Here is a 21,662-nt window from a genome sequence, read left to right on the forward strand (position 1 = left end):
GCCTTAGGGAGTCTGAAAGCATACCAGACAAACTAATATGAGAGGCCAGAGGCACCAGACATGGTCTCCCTACTTGATTAATGGCAAACTGGAATGGGTCCTACATTGACATGATGAAGTAATTCCTTCTACCCATTGATTTTATAGAGAAGGTAACTCCAAGAGAGGCAGCTCCAATGCCCTGTAGCTGGCAGGGAGCACGCCATCGAAAGGTAGTCTGCAAGTGCAGTGTATTTTTGTGCTGCGCTCTGTGTTTCCAGCCCTAGTGCTAACATGTTTACTGCTAAGGTCAACACAGCAGGAAAATAACATTCATAAAGACTTTACATAAAGTTAGGAAGTCCAGGTAGGGATAGAACCCATTATGCCCAAGGAACAGCTGCTCCTGACTCATAAAGATCACTCTCCAGTAGTACGCAACCAAGTACTTTCAGAGTTTTCAAGTAGCAAATTTTCATGAAGTAAAAGTATACCTGAAACCACCAAGTAACAGCTTTGTGATGCTCGGGAAACCAAGTCTGTAGCGTAGTTACACAAACATTATTGCATGCTTTTGTTTTCGCTGTCATTCTCATTGAATCTCTTAGCCAGATTTTAGAGGCAGCGTAAGGTAATTTTAGGTTTACTGTTTAAGAAAACTAAAACCATATATAACCATCTCTCTGATCATTACATTAATTGCTATATCATCATGCATGCTTCTGAGTATTCCTACTACAACAGGCAACCCATGTACATGGATAGGAAAAAGTGAATTTTAATTTTTACAAGAATCTAAATAAAGACTACACTATATACAGATTAAGAAAAGGTCTCTAAAGGAATCCTAAGAACTTCATGCAGTATTTAATAGCTAATCTAAAAAAACCCCAGAAACTGAATTTCTGTGGATTAACTGGAAAATTTATTACTTTAACTTCATTTTAAAACATGCAGAGTCTTACTTCTGACTCAAAGCATTTCCAATTATTGCCATATTTAAAGAAGTTTGCAAGAAAAATACTCAAATAGACCAATAAACCCCAGTTAAACATGTGTTTAATGAATCTCCAGAAGAAAACTTGTTAGGTGACAAATGGAAAATAAAGTTAAGGCATATACTCACCTGGTAAAAATACTAGCACACTTCCACGTTCTGATGTAACACTCAAGTTTTTTTCCTCCCTAACAAGAATATGCAGGTTCGTTAGTTTCACAACCTCAGTCTATTTTATCACCCCAAGTTATTTTACTCTGAAAGAACAAGCAGAACTGTGCACTTTTTGTAACTAGTATTATTTAAACTTCCTGAAGAAATGGAATTCAGGACACTATTTGCAGCTATCCATTCTGGAATATCCCGCATATAAATACTGGAACTAGATCATTAGGTTTAGTCTTCAAAATTATGTAAAAGCAGAAACACTCTTACTTAGCAATGAAATGAATTAAAATTAGGTTACCAAAAGTTTTAAAATGTAAATGTAGCATTCTGCTGTAGAATTCTAGACAAACTTATTCAGTAATTTTTCAAGAATATGTAATGCGTTAGACACAAAAATACCACTAGACACATTTAACAAAAGCCTGGCATGTAAAACAACTAACTATCATCAGTAACTACAGGTCATGACAAACTTGAGAGGGAGACATATTCAATTAATCTGTTAGGCATCAAGAAGCTAAAATCACCTCAACATAATATAGAACTTGTATTTTTTGTGGCAGTCATTCCTGATGTAAAATTTACAAAACACAAAGTAACAAAGTAATATTTACTTATTTCAAAAGAGAGTAAGGCATTAGTTAAGCAGGCAGTGAAAAAATTAATGCTAGTTTGCATTCTTTTGTCATGGCTTAATGTATATTTTAGTTTACAATGCAAAATAGTTCTGGTGTTATTCTTCACATGAATATTATTCAGCTCTGGTCTACAGCAAAGAATCTAGTTTCCATATGGCATGGCTGGCTTGAATGGTCACTTACACTCCAGGGCATGAAGTGTATTTCAAGACACAGGTTATTCCGTAAGACCTACAAGTAGTCTTATAACTATCCTCAGTGAAATCACACAGATATGTAACATAAAAGCAGAGATGCACAGAAAATGAAGCTGCCACTAGTAACTATGATACATGGGCTGCTTCTGTTCCTTAATTAGCATCTTGCTGCCCCAAAGAACCAGTGATTCCAGAACTCAAACTGTGTCTTACCTGTTCTTCTCCATCTCTAACTCATCAAATGACTGGATCAAAGACATTGCTATTTCATACATTTCCCTTACTATCACTGGTTCCTCAATTATTTGAGTAGGAAGCTGTGTGGAGAAGAGAGTATTGAGGTTAACACAGAGTAAAAGACTACAAGACTGTAGATCATGTATACGTGTTGATTTGTCAAGTGCTTTTCCATTAAAACTTATCCAGCACAGAAGATGTACAAAGAAGTAACAATTTGAAGCATTCACTACCTTCTAGACAGACCCTTCAAGCATGCTACCTTTTAAGGCTAAGGAAATACTTCTGATATTTACATACTTAAGACAATCACTAGCCCACACTCTATTCCCTAAAGTCTGCCAGACATACTCTTTGTACAAAGTGTTAGGCACATGAGACTAATCAGAACACATGGATGATAAAGAGAGGAATTTGTATGAGGCATGTACAATTCTTCTCACAGGTGCTATAATGTGGGTCTCTACCTGACTGTCAAATAAATCATGTACCTCTTGCATTTAATAGATTTTTTGTTTTAGGTCACACGCTGTCAAAAGAGCTATGGTTCTGCTGTACACAATATAAACATGACGACTCTTGTCAACTCTGTTGACTCCTGTCATAAACTCAGGGCTTTAATATTTAAGAATACAAACCACCAAGTCTCCAGAGCAAAGACAAAAAACTCCAAACAAAAACCCAAAAAAACATGCTTACTGAACTAGGGTTTGGTAAGATCTGGGTTATGCTCTGGGAACAGTCTGTAATACTACACATTCCTCCTCTGCAGGGAAAATGGCTTCTGATCATTGCTTATCTTTCTCTCTCAGGGTTTCCCCTCATTCTAGTGGAAACTCCTTATTGGACTAACCACTGTCTCTAACTTTTACAGACTTGTATTACAGTGTAATCTGCCATCCATAATTAAAAATCCTATAGTCAAACTCCACTTCTTTCCCTCCTATTATACCTTTGAGGCTCTTTGCTTTTTCCTCCCTCTACCCTCAAATGAAGTATTTCATTTACTTGTATGGTGAAACGTAACAGTTTACATCATCCAGTAACAGTCTAAGTCATCCAGATTTTCCCAAGAAACCTAACAGGCTGGAGCGATCACTTGTGCATCCTTTAAGAAATGATGTAGTTTAATCACTAGCTCATAAGCTTCCATTTTTTCATTTATGCTCAACCAAGTGTGTCTCCAAGTTTATCCATCACAAATAAAATACAATAGTATTTTCTTATTCAAATACAGCTTTATTTAGGCTTGGATTTTTCATTTATACTTTTAAGAAATGGTACTGTAATTGAAGTAACAGTGAAAACTGAAAATTTGTGCTTTAAGCATATGCTAATAACAAAAATACCATACTCTGTAGTAATTAGTAAATACACGCAGATTAATACCAACAGAAGGTAAGATGCAGCTGCAACCAGTAAGTTTCAACAAGGCTACAAATTGTAGGTGGAAAATCCACTCCTGGAAAGAAACGCAAAATGCAAGCTGAACAGCCATGAGTAACACTTAAAAAAAAGGAGATTAGCAAACAGTTATCTAACAAAGCTAAATGAAAGCTAGAGAGATGTATTACTGTAACCTCACTGCTCAGCTTTCCAACCCTTAACAGTCAACCTGCAACCCTACATCATGATGTCTGCAGAAAGACTCCACTCTGAAAACCCTGAGAAAACTATCCTACTTTCTTCTAATAAAGGATGGAGGATCAAAAAAAGCCAACAATAATAACAATAATTTCTCCACTTCTGACCCCCCGAATCAACTAGGCAGGTATCCTTATATACATGCTTGAAAGTGACCTATTTGTTCTTAAATTATCCCTGCTTACATAACTGTCAAATATGTCTATTCAGTTTTGTCACCAATTCTACCTTAGCATTCTTTAACACGACAAAGCTTCCACATCAGTCCTAATAAAAGGTAACAATGTGATGAACAGGAAATACAAAAGCCCAGTCAGAGCTGACTGAAGCGATACAACAAAATCAGAATGGCTTTTGACAGCAGCTGACTACCTTTCATCTGGACTCTGACTTTGTTACCAGGGATATGAAGGAGATCTTATATCTGCAAGCCAAAAAATGGGACTCCTTGCCTTACGTAAGAAGTAGAGACATGGGATTTCACAGATTTACTGTCAAAATCGAGCATCTAGACCTCCTGATCACGTGCATTTTTAAAATCTGTTTATAGAATTAACTATACGATTAATTTTCAGTCAATATCTCCAATACTGTACAACAGCAATCAGTAAACATTTACACAACTAGCTTTAAATTTGCCCATAAATAGAGCCTCCATGCATTTTTTCATCAAAACCTGGGTTTCACTGATTCCCTGGCATTTAGAGGGGGCTGACATGAAAAAATGATCCAATTAAATATCCAGAACAATGTGCTTATGAAGGCCATTACACCAAAAGTGAAAGAAACTACTGTTTATAATCATGTACTCACAAATGAAACAGTAGCACCTATAAATGACCTAGGAAAGTGTTAAGCCAGTGCTACACTTAAGAGTGTTTCATCCTTCCTTCCCTCTTTTATTCTTTCATACAAATGAAGTAATTGAATTGGAAAACTTTGATTCAACTAGATGTCTTTCTAGCCACAGCAAAGTGTTTACTGCAAAAAGGCATACAGAAATAAAAATAGTGACTGGCAGGTCTATTTATCTCAAAATTCACTGAATTAACCAAGTCAGAACTGCTCAAAGAAAATTTGTATTTTCAGGCATATTTTTAAAACATTATCACTTACAGATATGAGTGACAAATTACAGCTCTGCAGGATTCACAAAATAATTCTACACTTATACAGTAACAACCAATTATTTTATTATTCTTGTGAGAAGGGACAAAGGTTCATACCTCAGAGCAAACCAGACAGTTACATCAAGATGATTCAGGAATGAGTTATTATTTATCTAATCTTTTAATTATTGATTTTAAAAACAAAAAGGAAATTTGGGAAAATTGCGTTTATGCAAAAAGCAAAGACTGTTGTTACTTTTAATTTCTGTATTATGTGAACTTTACAAGCTTTTCTAGGTTAATTAAAAACTTAAGCCTGAATCCTCTACCTCAGGCAGTTATCCAGCTGGTTTTAACATGATGAAAAATGTGCCCCTGCTTCCATATGGCAGTGTTAACTCATTAAGTACCTTAACACTCAGGCTTTGCTTTTATTATTATTAGGATGTTACATAAATATTTTTAGACCTTCCACATTTTTAAGTGTAGTATAGAAATTACTATTTGGATAAAATCTCCACACATAACATCATAAGAAACAAAATGTGAGATCAAACATCACAGAGCTTTCTTATTTGTGTTTCTTTTTTTTTTTTATATGTATTAAGGAAAAAAGAAAGAAATAAAAAGAAAATCAAGAGCACTTATGTGCTTCTATTGTTGCCCTAAGGTACAAATAGCTTGGACAATCATCTCCTACTGAACAAAAGAATGGCTATAGCTAGGACAACACAACATAAACATAAAAACATAAAAAACCAAACCAACAAAAAAAATCCACCTAAAAGTTCATATACATAGAGGAAAAAAAATAAATGTAAGGCATAAGCACTGAAAGCAGTTCCTTTTGTTCCTGACCTCAGAGGTTAAGAAGTGCGGAAGATGACATTCAGCTCAACGTGCAGCTGTGACAAATGCAACTTGACTGAAATAGACTTCTTACTCAATTTCTTAGTTATCTTTTTGTTGCCATCCATCATCAAAAATATTTTACAAAAATCATGTATTACATAATCTCCTCCATATTATCTGCCTGAGCTGCCATATAAAAAAACTGACTAGCCAACTGCTATACACATCTAGCTGCTTTTGTTGGCTGCATTAAAACTTCAGTGGTTGACAGCCATTTACTTCAGCTTGCCTGTGTTGAAGCATAAACAATTCCTGTGCTGTGTACAACATAAGCAATTATTTTCTTCTGGGTTTCACATAAGAAAATCAGTTTATCTAATTCAGTTTCTGCAGCATTCAGGGATGCAAGCTAAGTAACAACAGTATGTTCACATACTGCTACTTTTTAAGTGCATTCCCTGCCTTCTTCACTATATCAACATTATAATAGTGTTCTGAATTACCAAAATTGACTAATAATTACTCCCATGCTCCAGTTATTTTTAGAGTGGTTGTCACTATTAAAGCCTGACTGCATTTGTTCTACTTTGCTTTAACCTGTTTATTTTGTCTTGGACCATAATACCGAAAGAGTTCAGGCACTAAATACCTACAGAGCTGTTTTCCAGCTGTAAAACAAGCTCCTATTATAAAACTACAGATATCAAATTAATTTAAACTTACATTCACTCTTTCATTATCTGCTGTCTATACAGATACATGCTATACAATAGTACTTCAGGAGCTCTACAAACAAATACACTATGCAGTTTATAAGCTAAAGATGGACACAGCAAATGAATTTTCAGCCATTACTACCCTCCTTAGGCATTAGAACAGCAATTCTCCAATGCAGCCATACAGCTCTGAAATGGCTATCAGGGATTTTGTGAATGTCTATCATTCAAACATATTTTCATTATTCAGAATTACATATTTGCTATGGTAGCATAAATGGCTGCAAAAAATATGTTCAAAATTACTGCATAATAGCTCTTGGACTATTAAAAAAAAAAAAGGAAAAAATAGGAAGCATGCGAGCCTCAGCTGACAAGAGAAGCCACTTGATAACATCAGAATTCTAACCATAAATGCTTCTTTTCTGATGACTGTTTCCTAGCTCTTCCTGCCTTTGATACATAACATCAACATGAACAAACCCAGGAAATAGTGCCCGAGTTTGTCACCTGTATTCAAAGAGACCAAAAAATCCTCGTATGTTACTTTCTGCACAGACTTTCACATTGTTCATCTTGGATGCAAACTATGGTACAAAATGCCACACGCTACTTAAAATTCCCAGCCATTCCATTTTAAATGAAAGAAAACCCAGGCTGCTGGTAAGGAGACTCCTGTTCTATCATCATATATTAATTCTTAACCTAGAACCTTAATTTAAAACTAGTTATTCGTAATTTTATTACACAGATTTCAATTGACCATTAAATTTCTTCCTTACTATGTCCAAAGAAATAAATTTATATTTACAATACCTTGAACTTCACAATGTGTTTCAAATCATCAAGATAATATTCTTCGATTGCAAAAGGTTTGCCTTCCACCTTAATTACACAGGGTGGATTCAGACCATTCTCATCTGGAAGTGCAAAGTAATCAGCAAGTTCTTTACAGTTGATGGAAGCAGACATCAATATCACCTGTTGAAAAAATTGCACAGCAGATATAAAACATTAATTTGAACACAAAATGCCATGCTATGCTGGAATCTCACTCACTCTTTATGCTAAAATGGTCTAATTTCATTACCACAGGTACATATCCTAGTCGCATCCTTTACATTAAGGTCTGACACAATAGAGGCATTTTTCTTGCAACACCCCCATCCCAGCAAAATCAATCTTAGAACACCCAAATGTCTGCTGTGATCCAAACCCAATAATCTGCACCAGCCATCTGCCAGAAAACGTAACACTGGTGATAGTGAACCACAACAGGTGTATCTTGTCCTCATGTCAGAATCACTCCTGCCATCCTGTTAGTTGATGCAATGTTGAATTACCTGCTACTCCCAAGGTCTGCAATATTCAAACTAGAAGGCAAACACCTCATGTGTATTTCATATCACCCTGAATTATAAATACAATTTTACCCTTTAAAGAGGCTTCCTCACACAATTTTAGTTCATGGAGGCTGGGAAAATAATCTTGTATTTTCTAAATGAATTTGCCACATGATCGAACTCTGCTTACAGTTTTTCAAAAGGGGCTGAAAAGGGATCAAGTAGGAGACACTGGCCTTAGCACATAGATTCAAACTGAATTACCCATGCCACTGTGTTAAAATGCAGCAACTGAGATCAAGAGTTTCCCCCATGTGGTGGTGCATCCCCGCACAACACCTCTACCCTGATTTTACTTTCTAGATTTCATTTAGACGCAAACCATCATCCAAGTCTGAGGCAAGGACTACATCCAGCCACATGCAGGCTCCATTAGGAGTTCAGAAAGCAAAGGGGTCTAGCCTGAACGTCATGACTCAGCAGAAGGGTCTCCCTTATTCCTTTATATTTTTTGTTTCTTTACACATTATTTCAATTCAATTCTGTATAAATCACTTAACCCCATACTGTGTAAATCATTGCCAATTCTGACACAATCTCTTCTGTATGTAAGAGTGGACCTTGCTATCAAATTCTGTTGAATCACACATAAATTTCTATTAAAATTACTGATTTAGTAACCCTAAACCCTCAGTTTCATGACACCCCTCCCCACCATTAAACGAAAATTCAAAGCAACCCCCCACAAACAGACAGTCTGTCTCAGATTTATACAATATGAAACAAGCTGTCATCTGAAGAAACAATTGCAGAGACAGATAGAGAGGAGAAGGTTTCCCAGCAATGATTTTGAGATATTTAATCAGACCTATAAAAAAAAAAATAAAATCAGAAACCTATGAAAGAAGAATTTTTTCTAACAGAAGATATGATAGGACCTGTAGGGATTCCTGCCGCTGACACCAACCAGATAATCAGCATCATGGGCAAACTTTTCAAACTGAGTATGATCGAATTACTTGGTATCCTCAGGAAGCAGAGCAAAGTGTTAAAAGCTGAACAGCTTCAGATTTCTGCCTCTGAATTTAAAGACAAATGAGTAGTCTTATTGGGAAGAAAAGGGATAAAAAGTGAAAGATGTGAAGTGCGTAAACACGCTCTGTGCCAACTGGAAGGGCACTTTTCGTGACAGCATGTTTAGAAGATCTAAGACCAAGTTACCCAAGTTTGAATCAACGTGGCAATTCCATTCCAATAACAACAAAACCAGCCAACATAGACTCAAGTTATGTCTGCTTTGAACAGAACAGTTCACATTAAAAGTTAACTGAAGCACTTAAAAGGACATCTACAGTCTTGCAAAATTTCTGCGGTCCCAAACAGCTGCACAGAAATAGACAGCCTAACTCTGCGACTTGTATTTAATTTCTTACAGTTCAAAAGTTCATTGCTTTGAGACCACAAAGACTAAATATGTCATGCTACATCTCTGCAAACTCTGCTTTAGTACAAAGCATAATTTCCTAACATGCAGAGAAAAATCTCAGCCATGTTCTACTACCAGTTCTGCCTAGAAATTACCACCCAAGTTGATTTTTTTTTGCTTTTCCAAATAAATTAAAAAAAAAAAGTTTTTTTAAAAGCTCAGTATTTCCAAGAGTTAATGCTACCACATTTAACTAAGGATAAATACTGCCCTCGATACCCAATATGTAATTCTAGTCAAATATCCATCTTGTATTTTTTAGCCTTAAGCAGACTTTAGAAACTAATGCATTTTAACACAAGGGTGAAAAAAGAATAAAGTCTCTCAGAACACATTCCAGCAGCCAGAAAAAGAATGCCCTTTAGCTGGCTTTTTATAAAGAGTGGCCAACTAGGTAATATTTTAGTAACAAAATAATGACACAATTATGCTACGTTCTTTAAAACATGCCCCTTGTAGATAAAAAAACATGCAAAAAAATTATCCCCACAAACAAGACTAGCAGAATATAACTGAACCTACCTTTACAGGTTGGGAATTTGTTTGCAATAGTTTACGGATCACCAAGAGCAAGAAATCCATTTCCTCTGTACGCTCATGCACCTGGAAGACATTAGTCACAATTTAATTTTCATTAAGTCATGCTTTTCTTTTTGGCAATCTCTTCCTTTGCTACTCATTTTCATGTTTTATTTTTGTAACTTGGAACAACAATACAGTTTCACAGAATAAAATGCAGGATTTAAGAGTATGCATGTTAATCACATTTTAAGAAATCCCAACACAGCTCTTCAAACAACTATAGCACCCTTTCTGAAAGTCATATGCTCCTAAGTCAAGAAAATTGCAGAATTACTGGAATAACCAATCTTGAGGTCTAGCCACTAGCTCTAGTAGAAATGATAGTAACAAGTGAAGTGATACTGAAGTTCAGTAAGACAATTTTACTGTTAAGACTACAAATGATCCAGGCAAGGACTATGATGACTTGCCTACAAAATAAACAAATGAAGAAACACCTCTTACTTCCAACAGCTTCTAGCTATGATCAAAACACACAACTCTCTAAAACATTATTTTCTACCCAATTCTTTACATATCCTAGCACTTGACTTTTCTCATTGCTCTCTGCAGTTCAATGAATACTTCATCTCAATATTAATGATGATCATGTTCCTTTCTTGAATTGCAGTTTATGAAGTGCAGCAGCTTTTCCAGAGTTCAACCTTCAAAGGTTGACATTCATGCCCTATAATGTAATTAGCATATTCTAACATAAAGATATACTGCACCATCATGAAAATTGTTTAGCTAACGCGGTTTTCAGGCTGACAGCAAGGTCTTGCTGTGAGAAGTCATGATTTTTGGACCTACGTTTGTTTAGGTATGTTCCTAAACACCTGCAGTACCTTAAAAAGGCTGGGACCTGCAACTAAGAATGCAGTGAAGAACATGTTGGTTTTGGAATACTTACTACTGCTTCAAGATCATAGTCTGTGGGAGATATGGGGGAAAAAAGTGGCTAATGGGGAACAGGAGAAACTAGAATTTTGGCTGGGGAAGCAAAAGACATATAATCTTGAAAGCTGGGAGATGCTGAAAGAAGTGGTACACATTGATACCAACAATTCAAATTACAGCACCCAAACAAGTAAGGTTTGAATAATCTCTGTTTTCCTGTGTAATGGGACAGAAAAGTTCCGCCATTAATTTTCGTATCCAATTAATAATTTTTAAAACTAAAGAAACAACCTAACATTTTTCTAAGTATGCATCGTCTATTAAACTTTTGCATCCTACATCTAACCTGCATTTCCTTATCTTTTGCGTTGAAGTATTGAGGTTTACAGGACTCTTAATATATTAGAGTGGTCTCAAAACTTTCCCATGAAGATAACTGGCACAATTATTTAGGATATGTGGGTTTGGGGTTCTTTTGTCTGTTTAAATGAAGTCCTAAAATTTCTTCATACAAAAGTGCAACCATTTGCTCAATCTTTTCTGAGTTTTCAAAGTGCCATTTCAAGTACAGTCATAACAGCCATCATTATTACTGTAATAGTCTAATGGGACACTAAGTATTGATTCTTGGATATTTGGGAAGCAGGGAGGCAAGTCCCTCTCAGCTATAGTACCATAGTGGAATAAGAACAAAAGCCAGCATAAAAAACCCCACCAACACAAACCCCCCCCACCAAACCAAAGCCCAGAAAGGCTCCAAGTCCTCTGTCACTACATCTCAAGATGTAAGTCCTACATCACATCTAACCTATGATTTACATTCCTGCTTTGCAAAAGTACAGTTTCACTCATGACTACATCTAACAGTCAAATACCACTTACCACAGAAAATAAGCACAGCAAGACACCAATTACAAAAATACCAAGTATATTTTCTTTAGCTTTTTTGTGAAGTGACAGCAATAATAATGAATCCACATGAGTGGACTGTAAATTCAGAAAGAAAACAAAGAACTTTTGAGAGCCATTTTATTTTTCAGGACACCACTGAAGAGTAAGAACTCTAGGGCAGTAACAGCCAAGTGAGCAAAAACTAGCTGCCTCCCCCTACAAGGACTAGCCAGACACATTCTTGAAATCCACACAGAGGATTTCAGAAAGCATTTCAAGGCAATCATATCAAAAGCTAAGCACTCCCCCAAATCCTCCCCACACCCTCAGTTCTAAACTTTGCTGCTCAAAGGACCACCGAGACAAGCCCCATTTCGAAAAGTGTTAGCTTAAACAACTTACACAAAGCATCAGCCTGGAGAAGAGAAGGCTGTGTGGAGACCTCATAGCAGCCTTCCAGTATCTGAAGGGGGGCTATAGGGATGCTGGGGAGGGTCTATTCATTAGGGACTGTAGTAATAGGACAAGGGGTAATGGGCTCAAACTTAAACGAGGGAAGTTTAGATTGGATATAAGGAAGAAGCTCTTTCCTGTTAGGGTGGTGAGGCACTGGAATGGGTTGCCCAAGGAAGGTGTGAATGCTCCATTCCTGGCGGCATTCAAGGCCAGGTTGGACAGAGCCTTGGGTGATATGGTTTAGTATGAGGTGTCCCTGCCCATGGTAGGGGGGTTGGAACTACATGATCTTAAGGTGCTTTCCAACCCCAACTATTCTATGATTCTATGATCTTTATGAGCAGATGTCTGCATTTTAGTTTCTCTAGCATATAAAAGAGACAAAATTGAAGTTTTTCTTTCTATGAAATTTAAACTTATTTCCACCAACTTACCTCATCAATGAAAATGTGTGTGAATTCAGCTAGGTTTTTGGCATTAACTACTTTCTGAAGAAGAATTCCAGTTGTCATGTACAGCAACCTTGTCTCTTTCGTGGAAATGTTCTCTAAACTCACCTAACACAGTGAGAAAAGCAATACACATGAGAACAGATATTGAATGTATTTACAGGAACATGCATTTTGAAATAACCCCAAAATGAAATACAGTTTAAACCAATCAAAATTATTCACTCTAGCTGCCACTGAAACAAGGATCACAGCAGATTATTATGGTTACTGATAGAGCTGACTGAAGAACTAGCATCTGTGTCAGAAGATGACAGTGGCATTAAGTTTATAAAGGGAGAGACAGAGCCAAGTTTGGAGCAGAGCTGGACAAAAGGAAGAGGCAAACTTAAGAGGAAAACTAGGTCAAGTTTTTCCACATATTAAGATGAAAGAATAAGATGTTAGTGAAACCATCTGGCCATACAATGCAAGAAAGTTTTGATACAGCTGACAGGTTAATGTCAGAGTCAAACAAATCAAGTATGTTAATTGAGGAATTCAAATGAAAAATGACACAGTATAGTTCTCCTGCAACAATTTCAGTGATTTATAGATGCACTCAATTGCCAGAATGAAGACCATTAAATATTTCTGTAGGAGTCTAACTAGTATTTCTAGTTGTTTAACTTCAAAAGCTTAAGCATTTAATGATGATTGTTTAACAAGAGACAGCTAGAAACCTGCAATTTCACTTTAAAAACAGATTCTCTAACATTTAAGTGTGCTAGATAAACATAATCCAGACAGAAAATACAGTACTTCTTAATGTATTTTTAAAAACATTTCAAATTTTCTTATACCTGGTATCCTACAAATCCACCCAGTCTCCATGATCGTTCCTTGCTAATCCACCTGGCAATGCTGCTGGCACCAATTTTCCGAGGCTGGGTAACAGCAATGTTGCAGTAGACAGATTTCTCAAACCAATAATCCAAAATATATTGTGGAATCTGTGTGCTCTTACCACTGCCAGTTGCTCCTTGTATAATCACAACTGTATTGTTTTCTATCAGAGACACTATCTGAAACAATTTTTCAAGAAAACTCGTAAGTCTACAAAGCAACTCAAAACAGATTTCAAACAGATCTGAAGTATCAATAGCTTCCAGGCCACACATGAGACCTCTGTATAAAACATTGTGCCGTATTTTTTATCACCTCTTAGGCATCTGTATATAACTGGACTCCTAAAACACATTAGAAGATCACAGAAAAGGACATGAGCATGCACTTGCTTACATATTTTACATAAATTCCTTTAAACAGAGAGTGTAGCACCAATGTTTCTTCTGCTAAGAATTTTTACACTGTGTTTTAAAATGAACAAAGGTTTTGTTCCTTTTAAGAACAAGACTAAATGCTTAAAACAGGAACAGAACTTAAAAAACCCACAAACAAAAAAAAAACAACAAAAACAAACCCAAACCAAAAACCCGCACAAAAACCCAACAAAACCCAAACACCAAACCTCTCCCACTCCCAACCAAAACCAAAGCCAACCAATCAAAAAACCCAATGAAACAAAACATGATTTTCAGCTTTATTCCATAACGGGAAGTACAACAAAATTACCTCTTCTCTGTGTTTGGCTAAAGGCAAATCCAGACATTTATCGTTACTTATCGGTACAAAAGTCAGAGCACTTGATTCACACTGACCCAGTGAAGTATCTAGGCATAAAAATAACCAAGAGTAAGTTATTTCAATAGAGAAAAGGAAAGACCAGCAGAAAATGACCACAGTATTTGCAAACCTAACTGCTATCAAATTTGAGCCACATACTGATACTTACTAATAGGATTAATACTTTTCAACACTGGTATATTGGAAGAGATTTTTCTGCATTTATGCACCTGTTTTACTGGCAGTAGCTCTGAAAAAGATTGCTTCTATGTATAAACCACATCAGCATCAAGGATGTATACAATCCTATAATTCTATATGCCATTCTCTTAATTAAGCATGGTTTGGCACAGCTTACATACAACTGCCAAATCTATCCCTGTTCCCAAGAATTTGACAATATTGAAAAAAATACGCCCTATTCATGTATCCATTTGTTATTTCCCCTAAAGTCTCCTGGACTTTACACAATACAAAATAGCCAGTACACTATTTGTATGACTTGGCAATTAAAACAAGTCTGGTATCATGATGACCTTTCAATGTGACACTACATTCTGCAGTCTCTCTGCAGGAGTTAGTCACTGCTATTACTGGGAACAAGAGGAAGAAAAAAAAAAAAAAAAATCTTTCAGCGCTATCATAAGTTTCTGCTCAGCAGCCTGTCAGTTTGACCATGGAAAACAAAAAAGCAATTGAGCAGGTGTGGAGGCAGATGTGGAAGGTGAAAACTTTGGTAGGCAACAATTTAGCGAGATACAATTCAACCCCACTATACTGCAATCAAAAGTGGAAACGCTTTCTATTTCAACTGAGTTTCATCAGAAACTACAGTGAAGTTGACCTATTTTCATACAGTTATAAAAACTTAAGACTTCATGTCTTCTTGTTTCTGTAAGAAATACACAGTAGTGGGAAAGAAATCTAGTATTTTTACTAAGGCACTATTGACTGTAAAATAAAAGCTATAGACTACATACCTCACTGCCCAGTCAGTTTCCTTTCTTCAGAAAAGCTACTAACAATCGCACACAGCAGTGAAACAGAAGCAGGCAGAACAACTTTTGTCTCTGCACCATACCTGAATGTGCTGCAACCCCCCCAAACAGTCTCCAAGTGTCAAAGATTACAAATGTGTTACTCCCAGATTAAAATAAAGTCCCAAAAGCTGGACAGGTCATTAAGACAGTTTCACAAAGCACTGAAAATCCAAGTTCTCCTGCAGCCGCACTCTCCAACAGAACGGCTCTTTACCTAGAATCTGTATAATGCAAGTTATAGGTGATCACTGCACAGTGATTTACTCAGCACTACTAAACACATATTAAGGAGAACTTAATAGCAGCTTCCCTTGAAAACATTAACTGTCCTCTTTAAAATACTTTTGGTCAACTTTATAAATAGATTTCCCAGGAAAACTCATATATAGCATTCTGTCACAGCGACACTGCACAAAGGCTTGAGTGGCTTCCCTCTGGCACAAACATGTCACTACTGAGACATCAGAAGCTCTACATGATTTGACCAATGTTGGAAGAAATCTCAAGCTGCTAGGGAAAAGCACCCAGCATCAGCATACTCCTACTAAAGCAACACAGCATTCCTACCCTTTATTAGGTCTTCCATTTAACAACTGCAATTTTGAAAAATGTGTTAAGGCATACAACAGAGGACAGCAGTAATTCTAGAAAGCGCTTATAAAAAAGAAGGGAGGGACAAAAAATTTAAATGGTATGATTCATATTATAAGCTTCTCTAACTCAGAAACCCTCTGTATATTAGTAAGAAATCATTAACTTAAAATTCAATTAAGAATTTTATTTATAAAATACAAAGGAACAAACCAGAAACAAATGAAGACCCATCGGTATTCATGAGATCAATTTAATTCATTTCAGATATAATTTTTCCTTTGATGATACAACATTTTTTTTAATATTGCTTTTTATATAACAGTTTATGACAGCAATATCTTACCTTCTTCTTAGCATGAAAGTTTGGGGGGAAAAAATATGCCAAAAGCAAATGGCCATCCAATGTTAGCCACCATCAATATACAGTTTGAGAACTGGCAGTCATACAATCATTTAGTTTACATTGCCAAATACAAAAACCTGTACGGTTTGAGTTTCTTGTCTTCAAGACATGTACTCTGTGCCTAAACTGAAACAAACATTACCAACTTTGCCTGAGGAACTAATACTATGACAACTGTGAGGCTTTTGTCTAGAGCAGGCAGTACAGTCTTGGGCCTCAGAGTAAACTGGTGACTTCAGCTAAACACTGATGTGACCAAAGATGCCATGAAAAGGCCCACTCTAAAACTGAGCATGAACCCTTTTTCTGAAACCCAGTATTATTAGTGAACAAACCAACCTGGAACTGGGTAACCATCTTAGAAGGCCGTAAATATTTTCTCTGCAGAACAGAAATATACTTGAATGTACACCTTTTTGAAAGTTCTGATAAATATCAGAATGAGAACTGGTCTTTAAAAAAAGAGAGGCACCTGCAGATTCAAGGAGCTACCAGAGTACAGACTTATTGGCAAGTACAAAGTTTCACTTTTTCAATTGCTTATACTTTATGGAAAACATTATTAAGAGTGGGCCAAACAAACCCAACTACTGCACACCTCTGTTAGACATCCTCATGCTCAAACATGCATCTTGGATTCTGGCACACAGAGAATGCAGGACACTTGCAACCTAAAAATAGCAAAATGAGGATGCCTGCAACTGCACACCACTCTGTTTTATGACAAGAGAAGTATTTCTGTGTATAACAAGCATTAATTCCAATCCAGAATAAATAATGATATTAATTTCTATATTCAGAGTCAGTGCAAAATAAACTGAAAACCTAGTTAAACCGCAACATACAGGAAAGACAATTTTGCCTGCTTACTTCCTTTTCCACTATCATAAAACTTCTGTAGAGCTATGTTGACTGCCATGACTAAAACAGTCTACTGCCCATGGAAAGAGACATTTTCCAATATCTCAGTTATTGTAGCCTGTATAGCAGATGTATTCCTTCTGGTACCTGTTTCCCGAATTGAATTTGAAGAGATCCTATAACACAAGATTAGATTTTTGTATTTACCAGCTCTAGGAAAAGGAATTGTAAAGCTGGATCTTGGTATCTCCCAGGAAATTAAAATGAAATGCATAAAAAAGTATACTTGAAAGTACTGGTTAGGTGAATCAAATGAGATCCTGACTACATTACTGATCATTCTGCTGGTGTCAAAGCTTCAAATGCACAACGTGATTGCAGTTAGCAAGCAAACTCATGTAAAAGGAAAGCCACAGAAAGCACTACACTCTGTGTAGTGGCTCCTACACTGAGCCATAAAGCACTGGGCATTCACAGGTAAGTTACAGTATTTCAGTCATAACACAAAGTACATGAAGTTGCTGCTGACTGAGCCCTGAAGAGCTTAATCCAGAGCCTTTGCTGGTGAGACTTCTGTTCTCCACTGCAGTCCTCTTCATCTTGCACATTTTTAATGTAACTAGGTGATCTTATGCTCCTTTCCAACCCTAACCATTCTGATGCTGTGATTTAAAATGGGCTGTCAATTTATACAGTTAGAACAGCAATTCAGAAAGAAGCAATAGAAGGGGTACTGACTCCAAAACCCTCAGGGCAAATCAGTTTTTCATTTCTATGTTGTGCAGCTTATTTCTTGACTACATTGGTACTCGACACAACAAGAGTGGTAGGGCCTGGTCTAGATAAATTATTGATCATTTATGACAATTTTCATGTTCCCAAATAGAACATGCACCTCCAGACTGATAGAGCTGACAGTTACAAAGGGGTCTCGGAGCTCTTACTATCAGTCTTATTAAAAACATTCACCTTTATAATCCATAAATTAACAGTACAAATCTCATGCTCACACACTGATCTTCTTGACTGTATCATACTAACATAATATTCCTGAATTTGTCTGTAAGTAAAAGTTAATAGCAATAACAACCAGAGCTCAGGGGAAAGAAGTGCAATAAAATTCCTCTCTAAAGGCAGTTCAAAGCAACAATCAAGTATAAACCAGAATAACATGAATAGAAAATGGGAAAACAGAACAGAGAAAAGCATGACTGCAATAAGTGATATCTTTTCCTTGAAATGATATTTCAATCATTTATCTACATTTATCAATACAATAAACCAGAGGTATGCACATATATCTACACAACAGCATTATACATGGTGGTTTCCACAAAGTAATATTCCTTTTTTAATACTATGCCTTATACAAAATAAAGGCACATACAGCATTAAACAAATAAGAAATACACAGTAAGGTTTCATAGCTTCATAGATTCCGGAGGAAAGACCACAAGGTGGAAAAGAACAGGGGTATCTGAGATTATAATAGGAATCAAATGTGTGTATATATATATATATATTTTTTTTTTTTTACCTGTTCTATAGACAAGCTGGTCATTTCCAATTACTTCTTGCTCTTGTGACTTTGCCTGTCTGCATTTTTCAGCATATTCAGTTCCAACGCTCTCTGTGATAGGCAGCCTGAAAATGAAAGAAATGACAAATCAATAAATACTTCCTCATCTAAGTCACAGGTATCTCTGGGAACAACAACATTATACAGTAAGTTCAGAGTCTCCATGACATGCAGGAACTACTCCAACAAACAAACTTCAGAAATAAAATTTGTCTCTGCAGTTAGATACTAGCCTGAGGAAAGTGCCACAACGAATCTTTTTGTTTAGATTCAAAACAACTGAGCTCACAAAATATCACCCTTTAAGTTTTTAATACCTAGGAATTCATCTTCTAGTGAAAGTCTACAGTTTCATCTGAACAAAGATGAAATAGTTGTTTCACCAATTCCTGACACAATGCAATTAAGAAAATACAAGTAATTCTTGCACAATTCCCTGGAGACAAGGGAAGCAGACGAGTAAACACTGACTGCTTTAAGGAAAGAAATTTTGTCTTTGAGCCAAGAGATGATGGTGCCCAGGGATGAGGGGGTATTAACACAATCTCCCAATCTGTGAATTTTATAGATACTTATTACACACAAGACAAAGTCTATTCATAACATAAACAGAATTAAATGGGATTAAAAGAAATCCTCTTCTGCACAAACAGTGTTAAAAAAAACCCACATGGATTTCACTAGAAAATGAAGAAGCACGTATATAACAATTGTATGATTATTATATCATAAATGAAATTTAATGTAGAAGAGTTTTGGACACATTAAAAGCACCCTCTTTTTTTCCTTTTAAAACAAAAGAGAAACTACAAGTCAAAACTATGGTTCTGCACTTTAAACTCCAGGCTTACTGAAATCTTTTGCTATGCAGTAATTTGCTAATGCATAGCAAACCTGTTTTCCTGTAGGTGTGCATTTGAGACATTTTACACAAGGATACTGTTGAAGTGTATTTCTTGACCCAAATAATAAACAACACTGACTCCAAAATAAATACAGCTGAAAACAAGAGATTTTTAACATGACACTTAGTCACACAGCTCTCATCATAGAGTAATTCACAGTACCTTGATGCCACAGAGTACCCATCTTTTCGGACAAAGCAAACTGTGCCAGCTTGGATATGCTACAGACTACTCAATCAGATCAGTGTTTATTTCCCCATACAGGAAACCAAGTATTTATCACCTACTGCTGTCAAGAAAGCAAGAAATAGCTTCTGATCCTAGTTTAACAGTATTTTAAGCACAGAACTAAGGCAATTTTCCCCTGGATCTCATGTATCTCTCTCAAAGCAGGGTTCATCAGGATTGCAAAAAGCTGCACAATTACTACATGAACAACAGCTGCCTACTTTCAGCAAGCAGACTTTTATTAGCAACCATGCATATCACTTTAACCCTTCTGAAGCAGCTGGGACAGAGAACACTCCGTGACAGGCCTGAATCCTACGTACAATTCAGAAAAGCTCATACCCATCATGTCAGACTGCTTGTTAAATAGGTCATTCCACTGAATGTATATTAGAATCATAGAATCGACTGGGTTGGTAAAGACTGTTAAGATCAAGTCTAACTACTAAATCTGGACTGCCAATATTAAACGCAAGTAAAACCGAAAGGACTTTTCACAGGACATGTAGTGACAGGACAAGGAGGAATGGCTTTAAACTAAAAAAGAGTAGATTTAGATCAGATATTAGGAAGAAATTATTTGCTATAACCAGAGAGTTATAGCATGGTGAGACACTGGCACAGGTTGCCCAGAGAAGCTGTGGCTGCTCATCCCTGGCAGTCCTCAAGGCGAGGTTGGATGCGGCTCTGAACAACCAGGTCTAGTGGCAATTGTCCCTGGCCATAGCAGGGGGGTTGGAACTGCATGATCTTTTCCAGAGGGACCTCGACACACTTGTGAGGTTGGCTGATGCCAACTTTATGAAGTTTAACCATGACAAGTACAAGGTCCTACACCTGGGTCGGAGCAATCCCAGGCACAGCTACAGGTTCAGCAGAAAAGAGATTCAGAGCAGCCCTGTGGAGAATGACTTGGGGGTATTGGTTGATGAGAAAATGAACATGAGCCGGCAGCGTGCGCTTGCAGCCCAGAAAGCCAACTGTATCCTGGGCTGCATCAAAAGGAACTTGACCAGCAGGTGGAAGGAGGTGATCCTGCCCTTCTACTCTGCTCTTGTGAGACCTCACCTGGAGTACTGAGTGCAGTTCTGGTGTCCTCAACATAAAAAGGACATGGAACTGTTGGAACAAGTCCAGAGGAGGGCCACGAGGATGATCAGGGAACTGGAGCACCTCCTGTATAAAGACAGGCTGAGAGAGTTGGGGCTATTCAGCCTGGAGAAGAGAAGGCTGCGTGGACACCTCATAGCAGCCTTCCAGTATCTGACAGGGAGCTATAAGGATGCTGGGGAGGGACTCATCGTTAGGGAATGCAATGACAGGACAAGGGGTAACAGGTTAAAACTTAAACAGGGGAAGTTTAGACTGGATATAAAGAAGAAGTTCTTTACTGTAAGGGTAGTGAAGTACTGGAATGGGTTGCCCAGGGACGTTGTGAATGCTCCATCCCTAGCGGTGTTCAAGGCCAGGTTGGACAGAGCCTTGGGTGACATGGTTTAGTGTGAGGTGTCCCTGCCCATGCCAGGGGGGGGTTGAAACTAGGTGATCTTAAGGTCCTTTCCAACCCTAACTATTCTATGTTTCTATGAAGGTCCCTTCCAACCCAAACCACTCTGTAATTCTATGATTCAGTAGTTGAATATAATATAATTAAACTTGGTCACACAATCTCTATTTGGCAGCACTGCATGCAGGCACTATACAACTTTTAGTAATAAAACCAACTATTTTTCATGTGTGTAAGATTGCAGCCTCACTGAGTGC

At 37.0% G+C, this 21,662-nt stretch overlaps 1 protein-coding gene across 4 annotated transcripts in view; it reads right to left on the minus strand.

The window, feature by feature from the left end:
• TDRD9 (tudor domain containing 9) overlaps positions 1–21,662 on the minus strand; it is a 73,364-nt gene that overhangs the window by 34,150 nt on the left and 17,552 nt on the right. For all 4 annotated transcript variants that reach the window (XR_008974306.1, XM_057425002.1, XM_057425003.1 and 1 more), the window contains exons 2-9: positions 18,724–18,830; positions 14,238–14,335; positions 13,466–13,687; positions 12,609–12,731; positions 9,889–9,969; positions 7,354–7,518; positions 2,193–2,296; positions 1,106–1,164 (exon numbers count right to left, since the gene is read on the minus strand). Coding sequence is in view for 3 of the 4 variants with exons in the window: in XM_057425002.1 (XP_057280985.1) it covers positions 1,106–1,164; positions 2,193–2,296; positions 7,354–7,518; positions 9,889–9,969; positions 12,609–12,731; positions 13,466–13,687; positions 14,238–14,335; positions 18,724–18,830 (959 nt within the window). In the remaining variant the exon portion in view is untranslated. The remainder of the gene's footprint in view (positions 1–1,105; positions 1,165–2,192; positions 2,297–7,353; positions 7,519–9,888; positions 9,970–12,608; positions 12,732–13,465; positions 13,688–14,237; positions 14,336–18,723; positions 18,831–21,662) is intronic.

Source organism: Pezoporus wallicus, unplaced genomic scaffold (assembly GCF_028554395.1).
Source record: "Pezoporus wallicus isolate ANWC-B61680 ecotype Strahan unplaced genomic scaffold, APGP_CSIRO_Pwel_v1 contig_7910, whole genome shotgun sequence".
NCBI classification, from domain to species: Eukaryota; Metazoa; Chordata; class Aves; order Psittaciformes; family Psittacidae; genus Pezoporus; species Pezoporus wallicus.